The sequence below is a fragment of the Epargyreus clarus genome, unplaced genomic scaffold (genome assembly GCF_041222505.1).
Source record: "Epargyreus clarus isolate Ecla_fem2 unplaced genomic scaffold, WU_Ecla_fem_2.2 ptg000017l, whole genome shotgun sequence".
NCBI lineage: Eukaryota > Metazoa > Arthropoda > Insecta > Lepidoptera > Hesperiidae > Epargyreus > Epargyreus clarus.
This window is the reverse complement of record NW_027332225.1, coordinates 11,395,752-11,406,676: the sequence shown is the minus strand read 5'-3', so window position 1 is coordinate 11,406,676 and position 10,925 is coordinate 11,395,752. Positions and strand designations below refer to the sequence as shown.

The window sequence follows — 10,925 nt, the reverse complement described above, 5'->3', positions numbered from 1 at the left end:
TATTTCATTTTAAGATATATAAGTACACATATAATTATGAAAGATAAACTCGTAATATCTATGTCATAAATTAATTTAGAAAATTCAAATTATTACTTAATGAAAGAAGTGTTGATGTAGAGAGACAAAGGATTACAAGGTATCAAATATCATGCTTACAAAAGCCAACCGCCAACTCAATCAATCGCCTAACAATACATGCATTCATTTTCTTGCATAAAGGTTTCAAGTATCGACACGAAAATATCTTCGCTAAAGGAATTTTCATTGGATTTACAAATAAGAGTTGCCAAGAAAAAAATAATTATCATTATCAAAAGAATCGACTGGTTCAACAGAACAATGGATAAAGCAACTGTACGTACCAATAATTAATACCGAAACCTTCACATGTGCCCAACAATAGACAGGTACCAGAAACGTCAAGCCGCGATCCAATTAAGTATTCGAGTCAATTGATGCCATGCACACAATACGTTTGGATACCAAGTACTATGAAGAAAGGGCGCCAAGTCGTACGCATGCGTGTTTCAGGGAGCGAGGCAAGGGACCAGTCACGCGAGTTCAGTTGCCGATTGGACGTCGTCCTGGACGGACGTGACGGGCCCACGCGAACAACGAGTACTGAACGTACGCGAGTGTTCTGCGAAAAAAATAAGTTCCAAATCCAATAGTTCGTAAATGCAAGTTGTCCTAGGAACGTGCAATGCGCGACGTGAGTTATGCTTTCGCTCGGCGTGATCGTGCTGCTAACAGTGTTGGACTTGTGTGTGCCGTTGTACCACGATCAGTTCGCGCTGCACGTGCCCAATGGACGTGCCGACGATCTCGCCCACAAACATGGGTTCATCAATCATGGGCAGGTATGTTTCTTGAAAGAAAACCGCAAATGTTTTTAAAGGAAAAATTTCAAATGAAGATATTTTTCCACTCGTAATCACGAACCTTGTCAACATTTTGAAGGTCTTGAAGATATGACTTCTTCTAATTGAGAATTATAAGTTTGCATTACACTTTTGTTATAAAAAAAAAGTTGCACCAATATCTGTACATTTGAGCAAAACCTTACTAGAATATTATAGAAATCATCTTCGTTGATGACGACTTTTATTCGTCCTAATGATCATTGACGCATAATAATAGACCAATCACATATAGGTCGATTAATTTCTAACCTTTAGATAAAGATAGAAATAAGGTATCCGTGTTCCCAGCGATCGCGTCTATTATATCGTCGATTGCTGATCCAAGGCATGATCCATCAACAAATAAAATAACGCTTACAAATACATTACCCCATTTCTGATAAAAACTTTACGGAACGCTTAATGTTACTATGAATAATAGTATATTATACATTTAGTAACATTTGAATAATGGAACAAATAAATCTTAAATTCAAGCAATCTATGTGGAGAAAATATCAAATAGTAACATAACATAACTTAAAAGAACTTACATATTAAATAGCAAAGCAGCAATGATCATTCCCAACGATTCCGAGATTGTTAATCCTTCAGGCAGATATCTTATTGCTAAATATAGACCTTTGTCATAAGATGTATGTGTACTTATATGTACATCTTTTTATCCATGCTACTCACCCACATATAAATACTAAGCGCTGTATTATTTGATTAGGAACATCAGTTGGATAAAATATTTTTCTGGGAAACTTTACATCGATATCTATATTTAGATACTACAAACGAATACTTCAATGGTATTGTCTGTATTACATATCTTTTGAGAAACTAAGGAAGCATATTCATAAACAAAAGACAGTTACAAAACAGTATTTTGGGTACAAATTCGCGGGAAGTTATTGAATGAAGTAGACCAGAAGTAAACTGAACTTTTCTACCAAAGCCTAAAGAAACTTTTCCCAGCCCGGTACCCAGACAATCGCCAACTTCATAGCGCTAAGGCACTGAATCCAAATTTTTCATGAAAATCAACATCTGACCCAGTTCGTTCCCAGCGGGTTTTAATGTTCCCCGCCACAGAACTGGTAACAAATAGAAATGGCTTTCTAATTATCTTGTTCTTTGGTCTTATTTAAATGGAATCTGCTTTTAGTTACTAAACGGTAGAACGCATATCCTACTTATAAACAAAGTAGTCCTATTGAAGGTCTGTAGAAATGATATTAAGAACTGAAGTGATAATTTAATATGAGATGTTTCTTCATGAATTCATCCTTCCAATTAATCAATGGTATCCCATTGAGTCTTTCTCAGTTTGTCAGTCTTGTATTTCTTTTGCCTTTTGCCATTTCAGGACACTGTTTTTCTCTAAATACCTTTACCGACCGATTCAGCAATCTTTCAAACGAACCGATTAGTTGTTGCTACCAAAAAAATGTTATGAACATCAATAAATATATAAAAAGTCTAATTTAAGATTGAGAGTGCGCCATTAAATAATTTCTGTTAACAACCAATTTAAACGTGAAAAGAGACGTATAATAAAGCGTGACTATTGTTTTACCGACAAACGAATAAAAACACGTAGCAACTTCACAATTTTAATCTCATTTGTCTCGTATTCCGTACTTTTTCTTCGTAAAACAACAAATTACATTTTATTTGACTGACAATTATGTGCCAACGTGCATTCGTTATCATTTCTACCAGATGTTTATCCCGTGTTTCTACTCTTCCCGCTTTTCCGAGCAAGTATCATCCGCAAGAGAATCCATATTCAGCTTATCCCACATTACAAATTCCTGCCGCATATTCACTTGATTAACATTCTTGGGGCAAGGCTTCCTGTATGAACCTAGTTCTGAAATTAAATTCTTCATTAAATGCATCAAAAATGTAGGTATGTTGTTAACAATTGACTATCAAAAGCTTTTAACTAAATAACAAACTTATTATAACACTTTCATTAAATTGGTTACAAGAGAAGACGACAAAAAATAATTATAACGATTGGTAATGAGAATAGTATATGAGGAAAATATCAACCAAAAACTAAAAATAAACAAAAAAACATATGACGGAAATAAGAATTTTAAAGAATAAAAAGCACAGTATAAATAAAATGTCATTGCTAAAAATAAAACCAATACTGATACCCAAAATATTTTCTGTATTTACACTGTGCTACAAGTTTACGTCACTCCTTAACTATTTATTAACTTTCACAGTACTCTCAAACTGCTGAAATATTTACTATCTACGATCCAAAGATCTAGACTGAACAATGTTGCTAACGGAATGGAGTTTTTCTCGAAACTATTATTAGACTATTGTTTGAGCTAGAATTTGCTCTTAAACGACGTTGTTACTGTAACTTCTATAATATCTACGGCTAAAAAGGCACATTTTATACCGTAATTTTTAACCTAGGCTAGAATGTTTTATCTAACAAAAATATTTCTTTGTGGAAAATCTTTTTCTCTGTAGTTTTTTTTTATATTAAGTTATGGATTCTGATTTTTTTTTCATACTTACTCTTTTTTGTCATGATTCGTTTATTGTTGTGTTATTTTTGAGTTCTACTCGTAATTTAATTCCTAGGAGCAGATAAATTTAAATTTACGATTATTAGATATTTGTGTACATGAACGTCACATAATGTATGAAATTAAATTATTTATTCAATTTAAAATAATGATGTATTTTATGAAATTCTAACAAACAGACGTAACTGTTTATGTGAAGTGATATATTACTAGAGTTACTTAGAAAAAACAAACTTGCTTAAATGGTGAAGGAAAATACAATGAGGAAACCTGAACGCCTAAGATATCTCACAAATACAAAAAAATGATCTCAAGGGCGTGTCAAGTTTATCAATTTGCAGTGGGCCAATGTGGCGGTGGACAATGACCTAAACATTCCTCACTTTGTGAAACCCGTGCACAGCAGTGGGTCACTAATTGTACAAATACTTATCAATAACACAACTCGATATTTAGATGATAAATTCCAATGTTTATTATTTCCATCGCTATTTACTGTGACTGTTTGAAACTTCAATCCCAGCTTAGTTTCACAAATTGACAGTGATGAAGATAAATTGAATTTCGACAGTGATTTCTAGTACCCTTAATGCATAAAGTTATCGAGACAAATAACTGGTCAATATTGAAAATACGGTATCTAATGGACTGCGAAATGGCTTAAAAGGTTTTTATTTTACGATATTAGTTAGTTTAAAATTTTGTATAGTGTAGTATATGAGGTTTGGAGGTGGTAGAATCCTTTGTGGTTCGATTCCGGCAGCACCACCGACACACCCATTTTTTCCTTATAACAGCAGTGTTAAACGCTGCTGCGTTCTGGTTTGAAAGGTGTAGTAAGGAAGACATACTTTCCCGAGGCGTTCCAGCTTAGTCCTCAGGGGTAGTGGCGCGTCTGTGGCTGACCTCAGGTAGGAATATCTAATGCTATCTGGGGTTGATTACAGATATGAGCGGCAGTAGCCACTATTAGTATATAATAAAAAAAGCGAAATGATGTATGTTTTTAAATGTTTTGTGCTCTTATAATCCTGCACTAAGATTACATGTAATGGGTGCCAAGGACTGACAAACACCCAAACTATGTTTTATGTTTATTGATATTATTATAGTAACTTAATATGTTTATCCTTTGCTTCGCAAAATCCCTTTCATTTGATACCCATATTTGTATGGGTTGCATAAAAAATAATTGGACCACCATATTGAATTTAGATTGACGTCACTAAACTAATCATGCATTATTATCTAAACCAGCCGTATATGCAAAATTTCAGCTCAACTGGCAGCTCAATTAATTGGTTTAAAATTTAATTGCAAGATTTTCTCTCACATACATATGAACTAACAAAGTCAGCTAAATAAAAAATATTAAAATAATTTAATAAAATTTTAGTAGACAAATTTAGTTTAAATAATATTTAATTGTATTTAAAAACTGTATTTTATTATGTCAGTTACTAAAAGAAGCTAAATGAAAGGTTAATAATATTTAGCATTGTTAATAAAATAAATGAGAAACATAGGTGTTATGGAGAATATTTTCGAGAAGTCTGACATAGGATTCAATAATAAATCATATTTGAAGCTGTAAGTTGAAATTCCTTGCGGATACTCTGAGCTGGATCAGAGCCGCTGTCAAAGTCTTTCGACGGCTGTTCCCCGGTTATTCTGCTCTTTGATCTCGAATTCAGGTAAAAATTTGTCCGTAACGAGATATCTGAGTAACCAAGGAAATGTTTGTGAAATTTAGTAGAGTAGTTTACTTCTATAAATATGTGAAGATATTTGTTTATCGTTCATCTTTACAAAAGAAAGGAGATAAAATAATTATAGTTGAACGCGGAGATCCTAAAACATTTTTACATAACTATTTTATTATGAGAGGTCCAGGAACATGAGACGTTTTTAGAACTTGTAGTTTGTATCAAATACAAAACAAAGACTTAATAACAAATATAACTGAACACAGAACTAAATACTAATATTTAAATAAGGAAGAACCTATATACCACCACTTGAGATTTTCTTTATTCTTGCCTATTAGGACGACGTATAAGTCGACATTCTTAGAAGTCTATTTGATCTCAATGAAAATGCTAACAAAAGGAATCTGTTTCTCTTGTTATTCCACTCTTTGATATCGGGATGCAGATAGAGAATCGTCGGTAACAATAGCACTAGAACAGCATAGGTAAACCAGTAACAACTTCACGGAAACAATTTTATCTCACGATTTTAACGGTACCCAAAGAGTTAAAACTAAACCCTATTACTAAGCCTCTGCTATCTGTCCGTCTGCCAGTCTGTCCGTCTGTTGAGCTGTACGTCTGTCCGTCTGTCACAGGGCTTTATCGCTAGAACCGTAATAGATAGACACTTGAAATTTTCACAGAATATGTATAATGGTGGCCGCTATAACGAATGCTAAAAATAAAAAGGTTGAAAATAAATGGGGTCGCCATACAAGAAACCATTATTTTTAACGTTTTTCGCTTTATCTATTCAACCGTAATAACTGCTATGATAACAAATACTGAAAATAAAAAGCAAATGAAAATTTGGTGATACGGAACCCTATTACTAAGACTTCGCTGTTTGTCCGTTTGTCCGTCTGTCACGGGGCTCTAGCTCTGGAACCGTAATAGATACACACTTGATTTTTTACAGATAATGTATAACGGTGGCCGCTATAATAACAAATACTAAAAATAAATAAAATAAAGTTGAATATAAAAAGGGGTCCCCATACAACAAACTGGTATTTTTCGATATTTTTTTAATTAACTGTTGAACCGTTATAGGTACACAGTTAACATTTTCACAATGTATGCAATTAAATTTATGCAATAATAACAAATATTACAAATAAAAAAAAATGAAAACTGTGGTGCTACGGTACCCTCCGGGTACCGTAGCACCGGGTACCCTTCGACTTGCACTTGACCAATTATTTATTTATTTTCAGTATGCCTCTTTGTACGAATTCGTCTTCTATTTCTGCGCTTAAACCATCGCTGTAAACTAATTTTCTCTGTTCATTACAGTACACATACATTACTTTTTCATTTATTAGACAAAAAAATATACAACACAACAATATTACAAGAACAACAAATGGAATTATTTCATAAAGCCTGCTTTTACCTAGTCGCAGTGTAGGAACTTAATCTACTTGTCATCTATTATATTAACAGACTGGTAACACTACTAGCGATAAAACGAAAATCGATGTGGTCTCTCGGAAGAATTAGTAAAATAATTTAACGAGATGTAACGCGATTTAACGAATAATAATATAGTCTCTCTGAAGAATTAGTAAATTAATTTTGTGACTTAATTAATATTTTGATAAAATACTTATTTGTCCCGCTGCTTTTCCTCTCAAAAATTAAATCGATTTTTCAATTAATACCTGTTACTAATAAATTATCCATCGACATTTTCCCTATCACGGATTCTTACAGAATTTAATAATTACTAGAAGAAAGAAAATGTCAATTTTCAATCTTTAGCAGTCAAAACATTTCTTTAAATATTCATATCGGAAAGAAAAAGCATGTTAAAATGCTAGTACATAACAATTGATCTAGAAAATAGGGGCAATGACTATGATTAACTAATTGAATTTATCAAATACCTGTACTCGTGAAACCACACCATATTTGTTCTTTTCTTGTGCTTTCTTCTTCTTTTTAAATATCTGACATAAACTAGTTACTCCTACGGCATCGGACACTTTTTGAAGGATTCCCCCCTTGTCGACAAAAAAGGCTATTTTATATTAATAATTTAGCGTTTATCGCAACTAGCTGGTAGTGAGACATGCGTCTTATCGTAATTCCAGCGTTCATTGCGAGACGACGAAGACTAATTCAATGATTTCTTTGTACGCGTAATCCAATTTTATGAAGCAGCCTTTTGTAGACCTCCGATGCCTTAACGAGCAAAATGTTTATGTACATTATTTCTCTCGTCGTTAATAAGGTTGCTTTTATTCATTAATGTTCGATGTTCCGTGTTTTTGATTTTAATGGTTTATGTTGTAAGAATTGGTAAGAATTTGGTGGATTCACTCCGGGGTACGCTGGGTGCGAGAAGTAGTTTTGTGTTTTCATAGAAGGTGAGAATTTCCGCCGACTTACATGAGAGGTCATCAGTAAGTACTCAGGAGTGGGAACGGCTGTAATCGGCTATAGGTACAACCATAACATCAAACGGACTTCATGCCTGTTTGCTACCTCAATCTTATAAAAAAACTAGCTGACCCGGCAAACGTTGTGTTGCCATATAAATAAAAAAATATTAAGGTTGAACAACCCTTATCCTAATATGCATATAAAATGTGGTGAAAATGGGTAAAGCCGATTCGGAGGAGTACGGTAACTGACATTGTGACACGAGAATTTTATATATAAGATATTATCTTTTGTCTGGGTGTAAGATGTGAACCTTGGGCTGATCGATTTTTTTCGAAATAGTGTAGGATGTATGTATATCATGTACCTAAAAAGTATATAGTCAAAGTTAAGATAATAAAGTATTGATTCTTGGAAGGGAAGACAAAAGATAAAACATAATTGGTTTTACGTACATTGTATTATTATTGTTACAATTATTTATATATCAATTGTTATTTTATGTCATGTTATTGTTATTCCTTATTAATAATATTGCGAATACTATTTCACTTTTAGTTATGTTTCCTTGCTAATTTTGCTAAATGTTATGATACGTTCCAAGTGGTTATAAATATATCAACGAAAATAACCCCATATAAGCTTAGATCAGTAAAATACTAGATTGATCACTAACAATCAAGTGTAACCAGTTTCGAGAATTGAAATTGTTGCGTAAATAAAGTTTTGCCACGTCAGCGTTCTAAAATTTCCCTAAAATATTTGAAATATTTATTTTTCACGTAAATTACGTAGTATTAGTAATTTGTACGTAAATTTTCTCTCAAAATTTTTTTTATTTGTCAAGAATTCAAAAAATAAATTATCGAATCAGCCTTTTGTGGCTGGTGTATGTGGTGGTATTCAATTTCAAGGCGGTGAAGTATCTTTCTATTCCACTTATCAAAGATAAGTGCCTAAACTTGGCGACATAAGCACAAATATGCCAGAACGGTTCAAGGTTACGAAAGCACTATCAACTATTAGTATCGTACATCACTATAATAGTGAGTAAGTAATGAAAAAGTGGGAAAATGAGCAAAGGGGAATACTTCGCCGTAAAAATAGGTCAATGTCTGCTATCTATGTGAGTGTACGTAAAGTACTCATAGATAAGGCGGTGGGTACACTAGACAATAATTTACCCTTTGGTTACGGAATCCAAACAATATGTTACGATAAACACTAGTATTTGAGTAACTTTAAATGCCATTTGTTTATGTGACAAATGTGGTAGAAATCTTAGTGATTTGACCAGATAATAATAGATTTGATAGATAATCTTCATATATTTTTACCTAATAACAGCAGTATTGCAAGCTCTCCTTCAAAGCCGGCGATGCATTGGTGACTCCTCTGGTGTTGCAAATGTCCATAGGCGACGGTGACTGCTTTCCATCAGGTAGCCCGTCTGCCTTATCGTTAGGTTACATATAAAAACAAAAAAAAGTATTACGCGCTGCTGTGTTCTGCTTTGCAGGGTATGGTAAACCAGAGTCACTGGAAGTGTTTTAAGATTAGTCTTCAAGGGTATCGACGCTAATATCGCCAAGCTTGGATAGGGTCCCAATTCATATTTAAGGTTGGTAACAGATGTCATTGTACAGTAACCACTATTCATAGGAGTTAATTGGTTCTTTTTAATAATTTTCGACCTAAAATAAGGCATAAGCGACAAGCCAGACAGGCTATCGTTTGGAAATCATGGAAATGCTTCGTCTGGTTTGAAGAGGAGTTCTTTTGCAACTTTTTGAAGAGTCCAAACGTCTCGCGAATAGTTTAGCAGGAAGTTCAAGGCCATTATAGTAATGCCATCTTTAAGCATTAAATTATATTACATATAAGAACTTTTTCCTGGGAATTCTTAAAATCAGCAGCTTCATACCTTAGCAGAAAGATTAGTAGACTTGTGGTGATACTATGAATAATTTTAGTACAGAAGAGTACTGAAATGAAATATGAATGACACTTAATATGACACTAATAGTACCTGCACTACACTTTAGATAACCTTGAACTGTTTCATACGTGTTCTCATACTGTGCGCAATTTTAATGATGTTGGCAAAAGTTGCTCACAAGAGCTTCATAATGACGTTGTGGTTAATACTATGTATAACTTGTGTGAGTCGTTACGACTTGTATGCGGTTTCGCATTCGTAAGCATACAAGTTTGCCTTTCTTTGAGCTCATTCTTTCGTTTACCAAAAACAACGTTAATTTTGAAACGTGAAAATAATTGAGGGTGCCACACTTTCAAACACTTTTGTAGTTTTAAACGTAATGTTTGTGATATAATTGATATATAGTCGTTGATTGCTGGAGATAAAACGCTGTTTATGGACACAGTAATCATGGTGGAAGAACGACTATGGTTCGACCGGGGAAGTATCACCGTCACACCTATTTCTATATTACATCTAGCTGACCAGGCAAACGTTGTGTTGCCATATAAATAAAAAAAAAATAAGGGTGAACAGCCTTTATCACTTAGGGGTATGAAAAATAAATAGTAGCCGATTCTCAGACCTACTGAATATGAATATAAAATTTGGTGAAAATCGGTAAAGTCGTTTTGGAGGAGTACGGTAATTAACATAGTGACACGAGAATTTTATATATTACAATATATACTTGAGCTTTAACTGAGGGAATCTTAGTGTGTGGATTATCCTATACTATGAATATCTCAGTTTTATTGCTGTCGTTCCAGGACCAGTATCGAGCTACGGTATCTCCTGTCTGTCGTGACCTATTCAGGGTTACCAGCGGCAAGAGTGGGAACTCGAACTGTCCGGTCTGAAGAATCCCACATAGCCCCGTGTCGTTTCCACGGCATTGGGCACCCTTCGAAGGCGCCTCCTCGTTAACAAAAAAAAAAGATATTACAGTAATAAAATTTAATAAAATTAAGAGTTTGAAGGTGATATTTAACTACGAGGGGTTCAGCAGTGGTAATTTCAAATGAAATAAAATACATTGTTATTTCAATAGAAATGTTGATTCACATAAAAACTTAGAAAACATTTGTCGCTATTTCCCAGGCCCCATATTTATCGGATCCCTATCAAGGGTCTACTTTGAGAACTACGGCCAATTTATTGGGATCCCTCGGGGCTGAATATTTGAGGATGACACATCGAGGTCCGATCGCACAAATAACCTAATATACCATTTTTATATAAGGATTTTGATAAAAAAGTCGTTCTAAGAAAATAATATAATGAGACGTTATTAGTATTTCGTTATCAGTCGTTTTAAAATATTTTATTATAC

The 10,925-nt window shown here is 33.8% G+C and overlaps 1 protein-coding gene across 1 annotated transcript in view; it reads left to right on the top strand.

Moving 5' to 3' along the window:
- Positions 1 to 584: 584 nt before the first annotated feature.
- Positions 585 to 10,925, top strand: part of LOC140748873 (furin-like protease 2) — a 67,867-nt gene continuing 57,526 nt past the window's right edge. The window contains exon 1 of the mRNA XM_073081746.1: positions 585 to 863. Coding sequence (XP_072937847.1) covers positions 723 to 863 — 141 coding nt within the window. The 5' untranslated portion in view covers positions 585 to 722. The remainder of the gene's footprint in view (positions 864 to 10,925) is intronic.